This window comes from Macrobrachium rosenbergii, chromosome 10 (genome assembly GCF_040412425.1).
Source record: "Macrobrachium rosenbergii isolate ZJJX-2024 chromosome 10, ASM4041242v1, whole genome shotgun sequence".
Classification (NCBI taxonomy): Eukaryota; Metazoa; Arthropoda; class Malacostraca; order Decapoda; family Palaemonidae; genus Macrobrachium; species Macrobrachium rosenbergii.
Window position 1 is genome coordinate 30,348,380 of NC_089750.1, and position 21,622 is coordinate 30,370,001.

Consider the following 21,622-nt stretch of genomic DNA (forward strand, 5'->3'; position numbering starts at 1 on the left):
CCAGTCAAAACGACTGCTTTTGCGCCTCCACATCAAGCGAAATCCTCTTACTCTTCTTAGCAGAAATTAATCGGCACGTTGTAGCTAACTCCGGTGCTCCCTCACTGTCTTAGGAAGGCGGAAAAACCTCCGGAGCCTCCCACCAGCTACAACCAGGGGAAGGAGAAGCATGAACAAGCGTTCGCTTCTTAGGTATTGCCTCAGGCGAGACACTGCGAGACCTTTTAAGTGAGTGAGACTTGCCCGAAGAAGACCATTGGCGCCTGGCCGAAGACTCTCCCAAACTCGAAAGATTCACAAACTCCTCTCTGGAGATGCCTTTCCAATGGTGCTCCTTAGCGGTATGGGAGTCGACATCAGATCCACCTGAGAGGGCGACTACCCAGGAGCAGACCCCACTCGCCTCCCTTGGGCCTCCAGTATGCTTCCTCCCAGGGGATGGGGAGTCTAGCAGGGACCTTTGCCTAGGAGCACGAGCGGGCCGAGTAGCCACCTCCTCCACTTCACAAACACTAACAGTTGTCACTTTATCCTCCAAGGATTTTACATAAGATCCCAACTTCTCAACAGCTTGATGCATTAAAGAAAAATTCACGTTCATACAGGCTTCGAGGCTGGTCAAGGCATCGGGTTCAGGTGAATGGAAACCAGGTGAAGGAACAGGTTGATTAACAGGAGGGGTGCTAATGGGAGAAATGGAAAGTTCATGATCCTGATTATCTACTTCCTTAGAAGAAGCTCTAACTGCAGCTTTCCGCTTCCTATCAGAATCTAATTTTTTCATCCTACTTGAATAAATCTTCCACTTCCCTTCATCCCAATCTCTACATTCATCACGTCACCCCCGGGTTACAGTCCTGACCTCTACAAGCTGCGCAAACGGTATGTGCATCATAAATTTCTTTAGCTATCCTACTTCTGCACCCTTCACTGCAAACTCTAATTGCTCTACCTGAGCTTGAGTCTGACATACTGCAAAGAAAAGAGGGTAGCTAAAATAACACAAACCAGAAATGATGTAACTGCTTGTCCTAACTAAATATTGAAGCCAAAACACTAAGTACATCACCAAATTCCAATAACATAATGATCCTGAATTCTAGCACCTACTGCAAACAGGTGTGTATAGCACAAGCCGGCAGAAACAACTCAAGCTTTGTGTTAAGGTAGTTCCTCACTCCTCTATCAGTGGGTAGAGGGGGTATCTCCTAGATGCCATATTGTTTTTTGTTTTTGCTGGCGCAAATTTTGAATTCTAGCTGCCGTTCTGTTTTAAAACAATAGCAATGTAACTACTGGGTAAGTTACATGCTTAAAATATACAAATACTGCACATAATCAATTACAAATCAAATACTCTACAGCCAGTAGATCTATATAGTGCATACATTAATTACTGCAATATCAAACACTTAATACAAAAAATACATCATAAAATACTTAATTAAATATATTGCATTTCACTGACAGCAGTAAAATGTAGCAATAATGAAAAAAAAGTACAGTTCACAATATCCACCTAGACAATAAAAGTAAAAGACATGGGAAGAGATGAAATGCACGTTTATTATGCTCATGATTTTGTTAACAAAATGTGTTAAGGAATGTAAGTGATGTGACAGAAGGAAAAAAAACTCCCTCTGTTGGTAGGTGTTATCATGAATGACTTTACTACTTCAAGTAGGTACTCCACAATTAGTCTGCTAGAAAGTTTGTTAAACTTTCTTATCAATGAATCACTCAACAATAATCAACAAGGCAAAAGTATAATTTTACCAATATACAAATTTCATCTGTTGAAATACACTACTTTTAACAGTTAATAAAAATATTTTCAAATGGAAACAACCTTACCATCTTCAATTTCTAAACATGTTTTCCGATTTCCTTTGTTTTCCTCGGTGAGGGACTCCGTAACAGCCATATGCCTTTTCATTTCAGGAAGAATTTCTTGCAGTGTGTTGCAGAGATCTTCTTCTAAGTCAGCTGCATCTAGCAAGCTCTGAATTTCCTCCAACTGGGCTTGTGTGGTGTAATACCATATTTCACCATCCTCCGATTCTCTGTGAAGTCAACAGTTCTTAGAAATTTTGATAAAAGTACTATTCGATAACCTTCTTTTTCAGGCCCTGGTTAAAAGACATGGACATGCCACTCTTACTAACCATACCTTCCCCCATAAATGGTGACTGAAAAGACCATTATATAATTCTAAGTGCACTTGACATATCTTTATATTTGCTGGTTTTAAATTGGACATCAGTAACTTAGTTATTTGAAGTTTTGTCATCAACAGTTGAATAGAAATTTGTATTTTGGGATTTCTGTATCCATTTCTGTCAGCTCGCAGATGACAGAAAACTTGCATATGCTATAAATATGATGAAAACAAAAAGTGCAATAGGTAAAAATGATTTTATAATATGCATAAAAACTTGTATATTTTATCATTAGCATACTGTAGACAGAAATCTGCCATAAATATTTAAATTTTTAATTATTGTTTAAAAGTAACTGAATCAAACCATTCAACGACTTTCTCTACTCGCATAGTGCTGGCCCTGGAATTGAAAAAAAAATTCACACAAAAATCATAGACTACTTGTGCAGTCAAGCACAAGATAAACAAAAGTATGGTACACTGTAGATGAAAAAAGCATGAACCACAGGAATTGTACAATACACACTCTGTATAGAACTGTATGTTTAATTCATCATTTAACACAAGAAATTGTGAGATTAAGACCATTTAAGATATTTACGAGTAGTTACTGCAAGTCACAGTTTTTTTAAGTATTCTGTTTCCCGGGTAAACAAACCAGAGACTTTTATTAGAGGGGCATTCCTCAGTGCAAACTGGAAACAATTATCAAATTTAGAAACAAGGAAGTAAACTGGTAAAAAGGGGTGGGGGGTTCCACACTCATCTGCCATTTTCAAGCGCTTTTCCTTCAGCATCAAAAGACTAAGCAGGATAGCTGAGGTAGGAATAAGGTAAAAAGCTTGGGCTTTTATACCTAGGAATAATACAAATTACTTTAGAAATTTATTTGTTTCTATGGGAATAAAAACAATTGCTCTTTATGCAAGAGATTCACTCTTTAGGTGGGAATTGTATGTTGAACCTCCACCTGGAAATGTTGTGATCCCAGCCATAACAGTGACAAGGGGCAACGACTCCTTTCACTCCCATTCAGTCTGACTTGAGGATGTTAAAGCAATGGGGCACTAAGCTTGAGCAAGATATGCCTGGAATCTCACTCAAAATAAAAGGAAACTCTCAGAGAACCAAGTGTGACCCTATGAGGGGTGACACAAGTTGGAGGGTAGCTCAATTTGTTCAAAATGCATTACACTGTATCAAAGTACCTCTTATCCAGCAGACTGATATTCATTTCTGATGTTAGTCAAATCCTGATTCATTGTCTGCTCCTACTCAGATAAGGATTCCATAACTGAAAATCTACTTTGGCATTCAATTACAAAAACTGCTCAAAGTTCATCTTCCAGAAACGTTATTGTATTAAAAGTTAGATACTCTGTAACTTTCTTGGTGGCAACGGGGTTTGGCCAATGGGATGAGAGAAGAGGTATGCATCGACCTCCTCTCACCCATGATGCTGAAACACATTCTTCCAGCACAGGTAACCTGACTGAGGGGAGGCAGAAGTTGGCAGTAAGCGTTAAGACCGCAGGTTTGTTAGCTAAGAAAAACACAAATTAATTAAAAATTTGTCACATGTTCATAAGCATAACAAACCTAGGACTTAATGGAAGGATAGACTCACTTTTGGTGGGAGGAAAGCAAGTCATGAACTAACTGGAGGTTTGGCATACCTGGTCTCATTTCCTGGCTAAGGGAAGGCAAAGGAAGGAGACATAAGCCTCTGACCTGTTAGATAAATATTTTATCAAACAGTCAGACTACTGGCTAATACTACACAATATGAAGAGACACTGTATAAGCGAAGTTAAAGAGCTATACCTGTTCAGACAACAAACCTAAGTTAGCCACCAATTAGTTTTGTTATCGTTCCTATCTCCCCTTGTTAGAGTGAGGAAGGACTAGCGTCTGAGAGTATTAAATCAGAGTATGAATAACATATACTCAAACAGAATGACCACTCACTAACCTGCATCTAACCAGTTCCAGCACATGATGGACTAATCTTCTCACCGCCCGCCAGTAGAGAAGAAAAGGGGAAAGAGAAAAGAAAAAGAGACCAGTCATCTCATTCATTCTCACCTTCATACCATCATCTTAGGTAAGATACAATCTGTCCCACCAGGGGCACTCGATGAGCTACACAACTTGTTGAGCAGCCACCACTGGACCCAAGGAAAGTGTCCAAGGACCTGTGGTCAACGTCCTGCAGATAGAAGGTTGTGAAGGTGGTTTGACGAAGCCAAGTACCAGACTTCAAAATCCTATGAACAGAAAGGTGTAAACTTCCACATTGTCCCCAGGATGTTGAAGGGCATCCTTTGCCTCAGCGAAGGAGTCTGGAACCACTGAACAATAGACCTCTAGCTTCCTGTTGAACTTTGTAGCAAACAGGTCCATCACGGCCCTTCCCTGTCCTCTAGCTCCTGATGCAGACCCCATTCTGTCCCTAAAACCTGACCCTGATGACTTAGCTTGCCAGCCACTACTTTCCTCTTGCCTGGGATATACCTGGCTGAGAGGTCTGCTGAGTAATCTATTGCCCACTGGTGCAAGAGTGCCATCAGTGAGTGAAGTTGGCATGACACTAGGGCCACCGTTTGTTTACATAGGCTACCACTGTAGTGTTGTCCGACATTACAACTACTGAGTGCCTTGTCATCCTTTCTTGAAACTTCTGAAGTGCCAGGAAGGCTTTCAACTCCAGAATGTTGATATGCAGTTGCCTGCCCTGAAGATTCTACACTCCCGAAGTCAGAAGGTCCTCCAAGTGTGCTCCTCAACCCTCATGCGAAGCGTCCAAGAACAAGAGAATCTCTGGAGGGGGAGAATGAAAAGGTACTTCTATAGCCAAGTTCCTGTTGTCCAGCCACCATAGTAGGTCCCTTCTCATTTATGTTGACATGGGGGCTTGCAACAGAGGAGAATCGCTTGAGGGGGACAAAAATCCCAGAATCATTTGCTATTGCCACGCTGGTTGCTTCTGTTCGGACAGAAAGGACCGGGCAGCTTTCCTGAACTTGTCGATCCATTGGTCCGATGGAAACACTCCCCATGATACAGTGTCCATGATCATGTTATGTAAAGAATCTTTTGACTAGGAACTAAGTTTGACTTTTCCAAATTCATCACGATGCCTAAGCCGTGGCAAAATTGAAGACGACGATCCGTCTTGGATTAGCTTTTCCCGAGGACTTGCCAAGACCGACCAATCGTTGAGGTACCTTATAATTGTGAACACCTGAGGGGCTGTTGTAAGGCCGAAGCATAGGACTGAATTGGAACACCAGCTCCCCCAGACTGAAGAGAAGAAACTTCCGGGATGATTGATGGATTGGAATTTGGAAGTAAGCATCCTCCACGTCTATCGTGAGCATAAAATTGTTGCTCATGACAGCTGCTAGGATTGTATGAGGTGTCTCCATCTTGAACTGGGTCTTCCTGATGAACAGATTCAGGGTTGAGAGGTCTATCTCTGGTCTCCAATTGCCCGTAGCCTTGGGTACCAGAAAACCAGTCTGTAAATCCTGGAGATGGATGTCCGATTACTTCCACCACTCCTTTTTCCATAATTTTCTTCACTTCCTCTTGAAGAGTTAGATACTTTGGAGAGTCCTGGGTATATGTCAAATGATGGAGAGTGAGGTTAGTGAGAGGGGGAAGAAAGTTGAAGGGTAGTAGATATCCCACCTGTAGAGCATCTGCTACCCACCTCTCTCCCCCAAAAATCTGCCATGTAGCCCAATGGCTTGCCAGGCACACTCCCACTGGCAGCAGTAAACAGGGAGGGGTACCTACTCTATTGCCTACTACCTCTAGCCCTACCTCTGGGTCCTCTCCCCGGTCTGGAAGAGTAGGACTGAAAGGGCCATTGCTGAGGGGCTTTCTTAGATGACGATGGAGCAAACTGACTGGATCTGTTGGTAGAGGTCATATTAGGGATCTTCTTAACAGAAGGCTGAGGTCTAGGTTTTGATGAGTTAAGGCGAGAAGGACCAGCAGATTTTGATACCGCTTGATGCTCTAGCCGGTCACTATTGTCTGCCCGACGTCCATCTACAGCAATGTCAAGTTGCTCCTTAGGAAAGAGAGACGGGGAACTCAGAATATCCTTGTTCCTCAAAGCCAATAAGGAATCAGTACTGATGAACCTAGAAACTTTTGAGAGGGCTGTGTCTCTTCTTTTTGACAAGTTGACCCAAATGTTAGCATCTGAATGGGTCAGGTGAGAAATTCCCTTACCTCCAGACTGTAATAGTCTAATATAAGGGGCACTCTCTTCTGTAACACCTATTGCAGTGGAAGAGATTATGGCCACTGCTGTGGACCATAAATCCAACCAAGAGACAGTCTGGAAAGCAGAGGCGGTTGACTCCAAGGTAGCAGCCTCCTGAGGTTTAAAGGAAGGGCCCTCTGCCCTAACTTGATCCAAAGACAACCTTAGGCCTAAATGAACCATATCTGGGTTCACTTGTCTAGATTGCAGAGCCACATCAGGGGTTGTATAAAACCATTTATGTCAAGAAAGTGGTGGAGGCAGAAGCTTGAATGACCTTCTCAATCAAAGAGAATTATCATGCCCAGATATGAGAGAATTAACATGACTCAGAACAGAATCAGCATGATTTGAGCATGGCAACTCCACAGAAATCTTTGAATTCTTCTTAAGACTGAGCAAGGAAAATCTGAAGTAGTTGCAGCTTCCTTAGAAAGATTGTTATACTCACGAATGAGCTCAACAACCTCAGCGTATGCAGTAATAAACTCCTAGTTTTCTAAATCTTCTACCTCCTCACCACAGAAATCTCTTTCAATTCTATCAGTCAGATCCAAAGAATGGGACACATCCTTGTTTAAAACTGGTTCTTGGGGGCTTGAATGCCTGCTGATGATAAAGGTAGGTTATGAGAATCAAACTGTTCACAGGAACGAATTGATAGTCCTATTTCTATTGATGGACGTTATCATTACGCGGCCGTGCAGGACTAATGACACGTCTGCGGCCGACCGAACTAGAATGGCAATCACAGTCTCTCCTAGATCAAGAATGAGAGAGATGATGAGATGACGAAGGGCAAAGCTGTAAGCCCAACTTATCTGGAGTAACTGCACATAAGTGTTTCCCTTCACAGATGTGTCTTGAAAAAGGCCGCAAGAACTGGAGCAATGATCACAAACCTTCCTGGGAGAGCGTGAGTGAGAACGATGGACAGACGAACACCTATGTGAATGTGAACCGACAGGACTTCTAGGATGACGGAGACTTTCAGTATGGATGTGTGAGCTAGTATGAGACACGTCTCTCGAAAGTAAATGTGAACAAGAAGACGCTGGCTGCGTTGGGTGCACATACACGGCGACACCAACTTATGGCGGATTTGATCTTACAGCGCTTTTTTTATGCTGTTAACGGTGTTTAACAGTGCCATAACATGATGTTGGATCAAGTTACGGCGCGAACAGCAAGAATAGGCATAAAGCTAATGGCAATGTACAGTAACTGGATGCAACATCAGGTTATGGCACCATATGCGTCATTAAAGGCAAAACACCGACTTATGGTAGAAATCAACTTACAGCGTGGTGGAACTGTGGGACCCAGGAATGAGCTGATCTACAGCAGATCTCTCCACACAGGATTTTTTGAGGGAGCCTTATCGTCTTTCCTACGAACTTGAGCAGGACAATCAGGGAAACATGAAACCACTAAAGTATTTCTCTTGGAGATCTGTCCATAAGAGCCTACCGAAGGCCTAGAGACAATGGATGTGATGCTTCAACGTCAGAAACATGGCCGTAAGCGGGATAGACACATACATGGTTGGAAGATGATGGAGAGGGAGAATCTGAGATGATCCTATAATTCTTCCTACGAGGAGAAGAGACAAAGTATATACAACTGCTGAACACGAGAGTCTTTTGACAGCTGCAGCACGCCACCGTGGAAGCAGACCCAAAATGCTGACCGCTGAAGCTGAAACTGAAGCTCTAGGCAAAGGTGAGGGGAGAGCCGCAGATCTAGAAACTGTCATGGCGGATGAGACTGGAACGCGAGAAGACAGCCACTGCCAATGTCGACCCAAAATGTTAAGTGGAGTAAACCATAGACAGATGGGGCGTCACAGGAACTGAGGCTCTAGGCAAAGGAGCGAGTAGAGCTGCATGACTGGAAACTCTCATGGGGGTCGACACAGGAACGCGAGAAGACATGAAGGGGACATTAGTAACATTACAAACATTAGCTCTGCATCTGCAAGAAAATGAGAGCAAGGGTAGTTACCAACAACATTTTCTTTGAGGCTTATAACTGGGTGGCTTAGATGAGTTTCTGGTTTGCATTTTCGAAAGCAAAACAAGCACAAACACAGAGAATAGCGCTATTTCGCAAAACAAGCAATCAAACCCAAGAAAACAAGAGCAAAAGAGAGAGAACACACTGGCTCATGGAGGAAGGGCAACAGCATGTCCTACTGGTAGTGTGTCACAGCAACTTGGGTGAGAGGAGGTCAATGGATACCTCTTCTCTTATCCCACTAGCCGAACCACATAGCTACCAATTCCTTGTTCAACAATTTTATATAATTCTTACCAGTTTCCAGCTGGCATTAGAAGAATTTATCCTTACATTAAGACCCAGGTTTGTTCTGCATATGAACAAATTTAAATGTTCTAGGTTATCATGATCCTGAAGTTCTAACTGTAGAAGACTAAGAATGCTCCCAACATGGGCCCTGTCTTGTTTTCTGGACAATATCTCTTCAACCCTCGATGGTACAAGTCTTAGATGAATAAACTCTACAATATCAAAGGGGATCTCTATAAAATGTTCCAATGATGCTAGGTCACCACATCATTCTTGTCACTCATAACAGGGCTCACTCAGTGGATCAGCTCTTGAATGAAAAGTGAAAATAGAAGAATGAAAAAGAAATTTGAAAGCTGAGCAGACTAAGATCAAGGTAAACAGATGAAAATCAAAATGCAGAAAACAATGCAACTGGGAATGAAAGGACACTGCAAAGAATATTAGCACCATTTACATTGTTCTACGCAAGGCAGACTTCAAGTTGATAACCCATTATGCTGTCAAGGGAGTTGTGTTATGGATTATTGGAATGGTAAGGATGACCTAACTGATTTGGGAGTAAAGGAGAGCATATACAAAACTTGTCTAATCTTCCCAACTGACTAAATCGATACACATCTAAAAATTCACATATCAAATTATATGATCACCCAGCATGACAATTGGTTGCATGATATTTTTACACTACAATTAACCCTTAAACACCGACTGGACGTATTGTACGTCGATTAAAATTGTCTGTCGGGTGCCAAGTGGACGTAAAATACGTCGACTACAAAAAGTTTTTTTAAATATTCGCGGTAAAATAGTTATAGGCCTAGTTTGCGAAAGATTTTAAATCACGCGCCTTGAGGGATGCTGGGAGTTCACGGATCACGCTGTTGTTTTGTTTACAAGCGTAACCCAGCTGCGCATGCGCGAATTTCTTTCTTCTCGCACTACAAAGCATCAGCAACGCATCTCAGAAATTCTTTCGTCACTTTGTTGTAATTTTTGCGCCGTTTTACATTAGCCATTACATAAAGTTTTATACATGAAAATGTGTGCAATTTCATGTAGAATACAACAAAAAATAACCCATGGTTGTAGCTTTTATCAGTTTTGAAATATTTTCATATAAATCACGATAAATGGCGAAATTTCAACCTTCAGTCAACTTTGACTCGACCGAAATGGTTGAAAAACACAATTGTAAGCTAAAACTCTTACATTCTGGTAATATTCAATCATTTACCTTCATTTTGCAACAAATTAGAAGTCTCTAGCACAATATTTCGATTTATGGTGAATTTTTAAAAAACTTTTTCCATACGTCCGCGCTGTAACTCGGCCAAAAATCTCAGAAATTCTTTTGTCACTTTGTTGTGATTTTTGCACCATTTTATATTAGCTGTTACATAAAGTTTTATATATGAAAATGTGCGCAATTTCATGTAAAATACAACAAAAAACAACCCATGGTTGTAGCTTTCATCAGTTTTGAAATATTTTCATATAAATCACGATAACTGCCAAAATTTCAACCTTCGGTCAACTTTGACTCAACCGAAATGGTCGAAAAACGCAACTGTAAGCTAAAACTCCTACATTCTAATAATATTCAATCATTTACCTTCATTTTGCAACAAATTGGAAGTCTCGCACAATATTTCGATTTATGGTGAATTTTTGAAAAAAAAATTTTCCTTACCTCTTTCCTTACTCCGCATGCGCTAACTCTGCTGAAAATCTCAGAATTTCTTTCGTCACTTTGTCGTAATGTTTGCACCGTTTTATTTTAGTCGTTACATAACGTTTTATATATAAAAATGTGCACAATTTCATGTAGAATACAACAAAAAATAACTGGTGGTTGTAGTTTCTATCAGTTTTGAAATATTTTCATATAAATCACGGTGCCAAAATTTCAACCTTCGGTCAACTTTGACTCGACGGAAATGGTTGAAAAACGCAATTGTAAGCTAAAACTCTTACATTCTAGTAACATTCAATCATTTACTTTCATTTTGCAACAAAGGGGAAGTCTCTAGCACAATATTTCGATTTATGGTGAATTTTTGAAAAAAACTTTTTCCTTACCTCCGTGTGCGGTAACTCTGCTGAAAATCTCAGAATTTCTTTAGTCACTTTGTCATAATTTTCGCACCATTTTCTATTAGGTGTTACATAAAGTGTTATGCATGAAAATGTGCGGAATTTCATGTTGAATACAACAAAAAATAACTCATGGTTGTATCTTTCATCAGTTTTGAAATATTTTCATATAAATCATGATAAGTGACAAAATTTCAACCTATGGTCAACTTTGACTCGACCGAAATGGTCGAAAAATGCAATTGTAAGCTACAACTCTTACATTCTATTAAAATTCAATCATTTACCTTCATTTTGCAACAAACATCAAGTCTCTAGCACAATATTTCGATTTATGGTGAAATTTTGAAAAAAACTTTTTCCTTATGTCCGCGGGCGGTAACTGCTGAAAATCTCAGAATTTCTTTCATCACCTTGTCGTAATTTTCGCACCGTTTTCTATTAGGTGTTACATAAAGTGTTATATATGAAAATGTGCGCAATTTCATGTAGAATACAACAAAAAATAACTCATGGTTGTAGCTTTTATCAGTTTTGAAATATTTTCATATAAATCACGATAAATAGAAAAAATTCAACCTTCAGTCAACTTTAACTCGACCGAAATGGTCGAATACTGCAATTGTAAGCTAAAACACTTACAGTCTAGCAATATTCAATCAATTACCTTCATTTTGCAACAAACGGGAAGTCTCAAGCACAATATTTCGATTTATGGTGAATTTTTGAAAAAAAAAAAACTTTTTAACGTCCGCGCGTTACGAATTCATGCATCATTTTGTGATAATATTTTCTCTGTGTTGCTTTGATCGTTTTACAATTTGTTATATACCAAAATCATCGCAATTTTGTGTACAATACAACGGAAAAACAAATAAATAACTCATTAGCTTTAACAGTTTTGCTCACAGCACAATTTGTATACAATTATATATGAAATTTTTTTTTCGCTGTCATATATTTCAATATTTATATACAGGCAGTCCCCGGTTATCGGCAGGGTTCCGTTCCCGACAGCGTGACGACAACTGAAACTCGCCGCTAACCGAAAATCGGTGATAATAGCACTGATCCCTGGTTAGCGGCGCCGATAACCGGTTAGCGGTGCTGCCGATAAGAGGCGACCAGCGCCGTTAACCGGTTATCAGCAACGAAAATCTGGTTATCGTCATCGCTAGACAAGCCCCGTAAAACCGGATCGCCAGTAACCGAGGCTGCCGATAATGAGGGACTGCCTGTATGTTAATGATATTTTTTTTCATTTCTGATGGTTGCATACTAAACTTCAGGTAATGACAAAAAAATGAGCCAAAAATGAACTCTTAATCTTAAAAACTAAGTGTGCTGTGACTTTTTGAAAAAAACTTTTTTTCCGCTTCGGCGCTAACTCCCAAACGCCGCTGGCATACGGCAGACACTTTTGTAAATAGAGGCTCGGCGTTTAAGGGTTAAAACAGATTTCATGAGGATCACTCTACAATAAGTGAAAATAAGATTTCCACTAATGAGTCATGATAATTTCAGTAAATGATCAACTCATCGGGTAGATAAGGGATCATATAAACTACGTGAATAACAGTTCGCTTTGACTCATGAGTGGGGCACCTGGAAAAGATGGAACTATGTATAAGACAGGCCTTGGTTGTCCTTGATAAATCTGAATAATATAATAATGAAGCTGTAAATAAGATACAGCAATAAATAACACTCAAGACTGGAGACTGATACTGATGTATGAGGGTAAGGAAAAGGATGCAAAACCCCACTTGAGGAATGTTCTACCTCTTCTGGAGGTGTAAGTGTTGTCCTCTTATGTAAAAGCTTAGTCTACTTGTATGCACCCAAAACATATTCTACAGTAATTAGTACTTTTTCTAGGTATCCAAACCATAGTCTTTTACATAAGAATGTTCCCCACCATAAGTTTGAATCACTCAATGAAACAATGAAACATGGTAACAAGTTAGGTAAGTGGTGGTTAAGGGGTGAGACGGAAATAACCCTCAAATCACCTACCATCACCAATCACTTTTTCATTTAGCACCTGGGACAAATTGGGTGGTTGCGGTGGGTAATATGATAAAAAGCTCTGGTTTATATTCCTATGCAGAATGCATATTACGTCAAAAATGTTTTGTTCCTGTGGAAATACAAACTAATGCCTATTATGTAGGAGACTCACTCCTTAGGTGGGAGGCCATCTCTGTCCACTGACTGGAAGCTGCAAATACAGCCAGAAATGTCACAATTCCCGTTGCAAAAGCAGTCAAGGGACAGCAATGACTCCTGCAACCTAACTACTCAGTCTGGCATAAAGGATGTCAGAGCAGTAGGGCACCGAGCATAAAACAGGGTGTCAAGGGCCCAATCATGTAAAGAAAGGTTTTGAGAGCCAATTGTTAAACCCCCTATAGATTACACCAACTTGAAGGCAGTATATCTGGTTAATCCAAAATGATGGGTTCAAAGTATTGTATAGCTCTATTGCACAAGGACCCCTCTCAAAGGAAAACACTGAGGGAGACATATCCTATTAACTGACCTCTAAAATTGGATGCTTGATTGTGTAGCTTACCTGTATCATAGACTAATCCATCAGGTACTTGGCCTTAGCTGCTGCTCTACACAGAAAGAAAAGGGAGAAATCAGTCACTCTACATTCAATCCTATACTTATACTAGGCCAAATACTTAGGCAAGATACTCTTCTGTTTGCCAAGAGATACTCTTCTGTTTGCCAAGAGTTAGATGGCTACATAAATGTTGAGAAGCCACAGGTGCAAATGTCCAAGGACTTGAAAGTAATGTCCCTAAAGTATAATAAGATGAAGGTGGTATGAAGTTTCCACACCCCTGCCCTCATTACCTGAAAAATTGAAAAATTCCTCTGAAAGGGAAGAGATGGTCCCATGCCCCTGCCTTCAAGAGCTCTTGCCTGAACTAAACAACTATCACTCTCAGTTGAGGAGCTCTAAGCTCACTGGATTACTTGGAAAAAAAAAAAAAAAAAAAGTGTTCCTAGCCACCTTTTTATGCTACCTAATACTTAAAAAGAAACACTAGCCAGGAGGTCTGGTCCTTTTGAGGCAGTACCTTATATGTTGCAGTGGATACAAAAGCATCTTGTCCAGATCACCATCAAAGAAGTGGGGGGAGAGAGAGAATCAAAAACTCTCATATCTCTCATCACGAACTGACAAGTTCTGAGTTTTAGTCACAAACTTAGGAACAAACAAGAACAAGGAAAATCCCCGACTCTTTGAGCGCCAGACAAGATGGGACTAACCGCGTAACTCCTTGGTATGTTTTGGCAAGGCTAAAGCTATAAAAAACAGTCTTGAGCATGAGCTCCCGTTCCAAGACTTTCCCCAGGGGCTCATACAGCCCTTAGGATAGCTGCAAAAAACAAGTCACAGCTTACTTGAGAAGACGAAGTTCCCATGAAGCATAAGACTGCTCAAAACTCCTCATGAGCATGGATAACTCTGCCAACAAAGAGAGATCCATACCATTCAGTTTGAATACCTGCCTCTGGCACAGCAATAGCCTTTTGCTCCAGAGACTAAGAGGAGCATGGAGCGTGTCTCAGTGAAGGTATACTACAAATCTGCAATTCACTGAACAGAATTTCTGACCACAGAAGGATCCACTTTATGGCACCAATCACAGATTGCCCCACTTTCTCTGGTACATGTTTGAAGAGGAATAGCAGAAGCTGTCAGACATCTGTGCAGTCCTGCAAGAGAAGCCTCTCTCTCATAGGATCTGCTGGACAACCCAAATGAATGAAGCTGGAAGGAGCAAACTGTTGGATGGTATCCTTGAATGTGTGGCTGACAAAGGAGAATGGGCCAAGGGGAATCTTTCTCTGGGCCTTGACAAAGAGATTCAGCAGATCAGGATACCACTCAGCAGGTGGACAAGGCACCATGAGGGTCATCCTGAGACACAGTATGATTTTGACCCTGTTGATTACCCAACAAATCAAGCTGAACAGCAGAAAGGCAGACACTCACTGTCACGGGTGTAGAAATGCATCTTCCATCAATGCCCAGGATCCAGAATAGGAAAGAACAACACTGGGAGCTTCCTGCTTGGTAACAAGTCAATCGTTGGAATTCCCCAAAGCTGGAAAAGTCCACTATCTGAGTGTCAGGCCAATTCTGTCCCAACTACATGACCCTGGTGGCTAAGCTGGTCTGTCACAACATTCTGCCAGCATGGAAAGTAGTGGCATGGCAAACAGCCCACTCATGCATCTATCTTGCCAACTGAGAGTAGAAGGGAAAAAATCATGCTTGCTGATATATGCCAAGTGACCCATCAGATGTTCCTGGAATGTCTACAGGGTTAGCAATGCTACTCTCATTTCCAGAATGCTAATACGCAGGTGAGATTTGCCCTCTGCCTACATACAATACAAAAAAGCCATAAAGATGTGTGCCCCATGGAGGATGCCAGAACCAACCAATCATCCAAGTAACATGGCAAGGATATGCTCTGCAAATGGGTCCAAGCTGATAAGTAACATGGCAAGGATATGCTCTGCAAATGGGTCCAAGCTGATAATAAGATGAATATCTGTGGTGCTGTCATCAGACAAAAGCACACAGCCTTAAAATGGTGGATGGTCCTGTTGCCTGAGGTCTAATGAACGGGTAATAGAAAGTATTAGCATCCTTTGTATCTACCAAAAGCACGAATTCACCCCCTCTAATGGATTCAAACACTGACCATGCCATTCCCACCTTTAAATGATTCTGCACAACAAATTTATTCAATGGTGAGAGACATTGTTTACCACTTCCAGCACATCTTTCTCCATCATCCCACCTCTGCCAACATAGCTGGAGCTTTAGGGGAATCAGGATACATTTGCAACAGTACTAGTTCTAAAAAAATGGGTGGGTGATAGTCCTTGAATAGTATATAGTATGGTAGTTATCCTGAAGGATACAGAATTCCTGGAGTTCCACACCATCTCTCCACATCACCCTATGGCTTGAAAGGCAAGAAATTATTCACGGCAGCTGAGGGGGAGACTGCCAGTCTCACCATCCCCCTCCCCTCATTCTTCCTCTTCCCTAACCATGGGCAAAATGACTAGGAAGACTCCATGCTCTTTCTCAAGGAAAAAGACTGGGCTACTGGTCTGGTATGAAGAATAGGCTTCCTTCTAACACCAGACATGGAAGGGTTGGCTGTACCTACCTGTAGGTTTAGCTGCTGTTACCTGGTACCTACAGGGGGTTTGAAGGAAACTATACAGTGGATCAGAGGGTCATAGGACACTGATCATCTCTCCACTACTGCCTTCATGACACAGCCCCCCAAAAGACCATTCTACTGCATGACTACTTTCTGACAATATATAAATACATAAAGAAAAAGAGTAAAAGAGGAAAGTCTGAGCCTTTTCTCACCCAACACCAGCAACTTCCAAAAGTTTCCCTTGGATGAGACACTTGTAATGGCAAACTTTGCCAATGTGTTCAACCAAGAGTTGACCCATGAGATAGCCTGGAAAGAGGCCAGGGCCATTAGTGACCCATAAGCCAATCAGGTAGCAGCATGACAGCAGATAAACAGGTTGTCCCTGGTACTGGCAAGTACCAAGTGGAGACCTGCCACATGCAAACAGACTGCTCATAGGTTCACATGGGGACCATGTGCATGAGTAAGTGGCACTGGTTGAACTGGAAGTGTTTCTAGCAAAGCACTGGTTGAAGAGCCAAGAGCAGTCCTTTGTTCAAGACAAGAGTAGGTAGGGAAGGAGTGCTCAGCGTGTTCAATGAGACTTGTGCCAGTTTGGCAAACAGTGGATGGCTCACCTGTGGGTACTCCTTGTTAAGAGGACTTCTAGGACTTCTTTTTCCCAAGGGAGGAGGAAGGTAAAGACGGGGAGGAGGAAGAGCTTGGCAACAAGAAAGAGGTGGAAAAATAGTAATTATACTTACCCTCCTTGTCCTTAACTCATGCCTTGTTCCTCTCAGGTGGCAAAAGATTGGTTGATGTAGGAAATACCACCCTTGCTGAAGCCATATTTGATGCCTGAGCATCTCCCGAAGGGAGTACTAGAGTTACAGAAGGGTCGGCCTCCTTAGCAGACAAGGCAGCAGTGGCAGTAACAGAAAGAAAGAACTCTTCTTAGCCAAGGCTCAGTAATTAAAGAGCACTGCAAATGAAGGGTTCACTAGGATATTTAAGTAAGTTCACATCTTCTGCAAGTACTTGATTATCAACATTTCAGGAAAACTGAAGGATTTATCAGTACATGTAAGTGGTGGCAAGCAGGATATATGGGTTGGCTTCAGCTAAGGAGAGACTGGCCTCGTATGCAAATGATGATCAGAGGACAGTGTATGGTAAGCCCCAACCTGGACTAAATGGAAGCAGTATAGGTAGAAGGTTCAGGGAGAGGCAGAGCAAGGAAGAGAAGAAAAGAACTGGAAGGATTTGACAGCATCACCATGGAAGTGTTCCCCCTCCCCCAAAAGAAAGCCATCAAACACTTTCTATCATCCAAATTCTTATCATACCTCCCACACTGTGAGAGCCACCTTTTAACTCACTCCCTATTCTACCCCAGCAAGAACAATATCTACGTGGATCAACAGTCATGAGACATAGTGTCCACACACGTACTAGTGCCTCACATCACCTCTGTACTTGTTTTTTATTTATATTCAATAAAATAAGTGAAAAAGAAACAAAATAAATTCCAACACTCAAATACCCAAGTTCCAAAAGTAGTCAGTCTAATGCAATGGCAGCACAACATCTCCACTAAATGGTAAACACAGAATAAGTGTTTGGTGGCGACTGGCAAGTGAGGGGAATTCCCCCACAAAATCCACTAACCATTGGTTATCTACCTTGCTACAAAGTTTCAATAATCTATTCCAACTCACACTGAGGAATACACCTACACACAAAGCTCTGGTTTGTATTTTCATAAGAACAAATAATAGGTTTTAGTAAGGCTGTGCTTTATGCTTAAGACTCTACTAAAAGGCCATTTTTATACCAGAATCACTTCAAAATTGTTAAAATTTACCAGCTCTCACTGTTCAACCTTCAAAAATTATCCCAAGCGCTACTATCAGCTATTCAAATACTTTCAAAGCCTTTCTTACCATACGAACAAATCTACATTGCCAGAATTGAATCAATTTAGAGTAAACTCATTTAATAATCTAATAAATATCCTTTAACGGAAACAACTGCATATGAATATACTGTGCCATCCCACTGAATAAAAACTTACATGAAAAGTCTTCGCACTAGGAACCAATATTTACGTCCATGGCGATCAAACCCCAAAGGATCTTGCCTACAGAGGTTGCCTGAGGTTTCCATAGGAGAGATACAATCTGTTACTCCTTCAACCTGCAATGACAAAAACATGTCATAAGATATACAAAAGCTTCCCTAACACAAACTAATTAAAGTAAGTGGACTCAAATTTCACAATGTACTTTCAGTAATATTTTTACATTTGTCATATATTACAAATTCTAACAATTTTAACTTACATAAGACAAAACTACATACATTGTACAGTATTAGGGAATAATGTATATATTATTAATTTTCCCCTAATAGTGGAAATATGTCCACTAGTAACGCATCACATAGTAAAATTTCTTTCATGTCACACATAAACTTACTTGATGAGCAGTACAAACACTACAGGTCCAGTCTTCCATTTCTCCTGGTATATCTTGCAGTGGTGGGTCAACACAATCTAAATGATACACGGCAGAGCAAGAATCACAGCACAGTAAGTCACCAGTTTTATGACAGGCACGGCAATGGTCATCATAACGTAGTTTACCTTCACTTAACAAGTCCTCTCTTACTACTGATGTCTGAAGGAACTGGTCACACAAAAACTGCAGAACTTGCAACCTAAAAATCAAGACTTCATATCAATCAACTTCAATGATGAAAAGCAGTAATTCTGTTGCAAAGCACTGAACAGTCCTAAAATGAGACCTTATGCATTCTTTGAATAATCAACTCATATTAATACCTTCTAATTGAATTTCTAAATACTGTACAGACATGAAATCTCAAAGTTTAATTTTTACCAAGATTTAATACAGGAAAAACTTGTTGACACATCATGGTCTAAGGTTATCATCTGACATTTCCTGTAGGTATACCAATGATACCCAAGTAATTAAAGTAAAGAAATTCCTTTCTCCAAAGGTAAAAAAATACTAAGACCAATATAATATATATTCTAAATTAGTACTGTACATAGTTCATCATGGTGTGTAGTTATTCTTGTGCTTATCCATTTAAAAATAATGTACTGTATAGTACATTTGGCAAATAAAAGTAATTAAACTAAAGAAATTTCTGTCTCCAGCAGTAATGCAATACTATAACATACATGTACCTGAAATTGGTACAGTACTTTGCATAATTTAGTGGTGTGCAGTTTTTCTTATACTTATCCATCTAAAAATAATTACTAACGTACAATTGACCAATACAGTCTTAACAATACCAAAAAATTTTAATTCCAACTTTGTATTAAAGACCATATTTTAGAAGCAAATTGAATGCAGTAATTTCAATATCTACATTTCCCAAGAAACCTACAATTTTCAGAATGATTCTCAACATTAAACAACAGCATTTCCATAATACATGTATTTTCATACAAACCCAATGATCATATACATATATGCTTTATTTCTGCAGAATAAAATTCCATGCTCAATAGTAAAACTATAAACAAATCAGGTCTCCAACTTAAACCTCTAGCAACAGATTGAAATAGTCATTAAAAGGCTAAACTTCTTTGTAGCATTTATTTACGATGTTATTCTCTCACCTTGGTACAGAAATCGTCCTAATATTTGTGAAATTGTATAAGATGTGGTTTTCTTCATTATGATCATCACTTTCAATAACAAGAAAACATAAGGTAATAATTTTCATGTCTCATTGTAAGGTTAAACAGTTGTTTTGATGGGAAAATCGTTTGCCGATTGTTCTCTTGGTGGGTTGTTGCCTCCTTACCTATTCGTGTTTTTTCTTTGCAGGAGGAGTTGACGTCTGTCTCAGTGACTTTGACAGCGTCAGTCAGGTCAAGGGCGGCAGCAAGTCTGGTTCAGAATAGCAGCAGAGAATAACATTATTTCGGAAAGCTGAGCCGTAGGAGTCGTTTGGACGAACAACAGGTTGTGCCTACCTGTTGCCTTTGGCAGGAGGTGGAAGACCTCTTAACCTGCTGGCGTGACTTTTTTGTTAATGGCAGTAGTTGGATCTCTCAACGACACGATGGGGATCATCTGTGGATGTATTCCTGATTCCGCAACCTTGGTTGTTTCGATGCCTCAACCTTGTTCGTCTGTTGTTTTTCCGCATCCTTAGTGACAGTTGTGTCTTTTTCAAAAACTCTTAGGAATTTGTCTATTTGTGACTGTGTCTGTTTTTTGTATTTATTTTACTGTTACCATATTATGTATTATGCTGCCTGTTTTTGCATTTCTTGTAACCTTTATTTTAGGGCTTTTTTATTTTTTATGATGCTTTGTTTTTGTATATTATGTTGCATGGTTTTGTGTTTACTATAACTTGTATTTTACTGCTTTACATTTATGCTGTGGTTTTTTTTTTAGTATTTATAATGCTGCTTTTATTGTGTTATGGTCATGCTGCTTATAGATTGTTTATTGAGTGGTTGAAGAATTATTTAACTGGGGTTTTATTTTTGCTGCCTTTGTTATGGTTTAATTCATTATATGTATCTTGTTTACTTGATTTGTTTGTAATTGGACCTGACTCACTTTTACATTTGTACACAATAAAATAATCTTAAGGCTATATTTTGTGGTTTTGTTCTGCTCCTTCCTCATTTGTTTGTCACAACTGCTGTCAGTCATTCCAGTATCATTCTTTTTTGTAATTTTAGACCTTGCTGAACCAAGTCAGGTTCATTACACCACAAATACAAAACCTCATTCTACTTCCATTGACTACCCAGAATACAGTGGACCCCCACCTATTCGCAGTTCTGGATTCGCGGCTTCACCTATTCATGGATTTTTTTGTGGAACGTATCTTCACACTATTCGTGGAAAATTTGCCCATTCACAGAATTTTTCATAGAGAAATGTTCAATAATTATTGTATTTTCATATTATTTTCGTGACTACATACATTTTTCATAAAAAAACTATTGAAATAGTCAGATGTAAGTGTTTTTAGAGGGTTTTTTTTGGTGTTTGAACTATCAAAGTAGGCAGTTATAAACACTTTTAGAGGGGTGTCAAGTATTCGTGGATTTTAGCTATTTGCAGGGGGTAGTGGTCCCCATCACCCGCGAATCCCGGGGTTCGACTACAGTATACAGCTATCTGTTTTGTTCAACAATCCTGAGCTAATTTCTCTCTCTGATAAATCTTCTCTTTTCCCAAGGGGAACCCTCCAGTTTACTGATCAGAATGTGTTTACATAGTTGTGCTTAAAAAGACTGTTTCTCAAGACTCAAACAGCTCTGCAGACAACACCAAAAGCAATGATTACTTGCGCATGAACTAAAATGCAAGGACTCATTGAACTATATCCTCTGGGAATGACAGCATTTTGAGTAACCAAGAAAACTAAAGTACTTAGTTAAGCTGTCTCCAGAGGTAAAGATGCAAAAAATAGCTAGAGACAGACTCCAGGATTAATAAATTAACCACAGCCTCTGTAATTATTTAGGAGTTGTGTCTCTAGTAAGCTTAAGGAGAGACTCTTGAGACATTAAAAAACCTT

At 40.1% G+C, this 21,622-nt stretch overlaps 1 protein-coding gene across 3 annotated transcripts in view; it reads right to left on the reverse strand.

Moving 5' to 3' along the window:
* Window positions 1-21,622, reverse strand: part of E(bx) (nucleosome-remodeling factor subunit NURF301 E(bx)) — a 268,910-nt gene that overhangs the window by 208,778 nt on the left and 38,510 nt on the right. For all 3 annotated transcript variants that reach the window (XR_010854269.1, XM_067110114.1, XM_067110113.1), the window contains exons 2-4: window positions 18,514-18,754; window positions 18,111-18,232; window positions 1,855-2,063 (exon numbers count right to left, since the gene is read on the reverse strand). Coding sequence is in view for 2 of the 3 variants with exons in the window: in XM_067110114.1 (XP_066966215.1) it covers window positions 1,855-2,063; window positions 18,111-18,232; window positions 18,514-18,754 (572 nt within the window). In the remaining variant the exon portion in view is untranslated. The remainder of the gene's footprint in view (window positions 1-1,854; window positions 2,064-18,110; window positions 18,233-18,513; window positions 18,755-21,622) is intronic.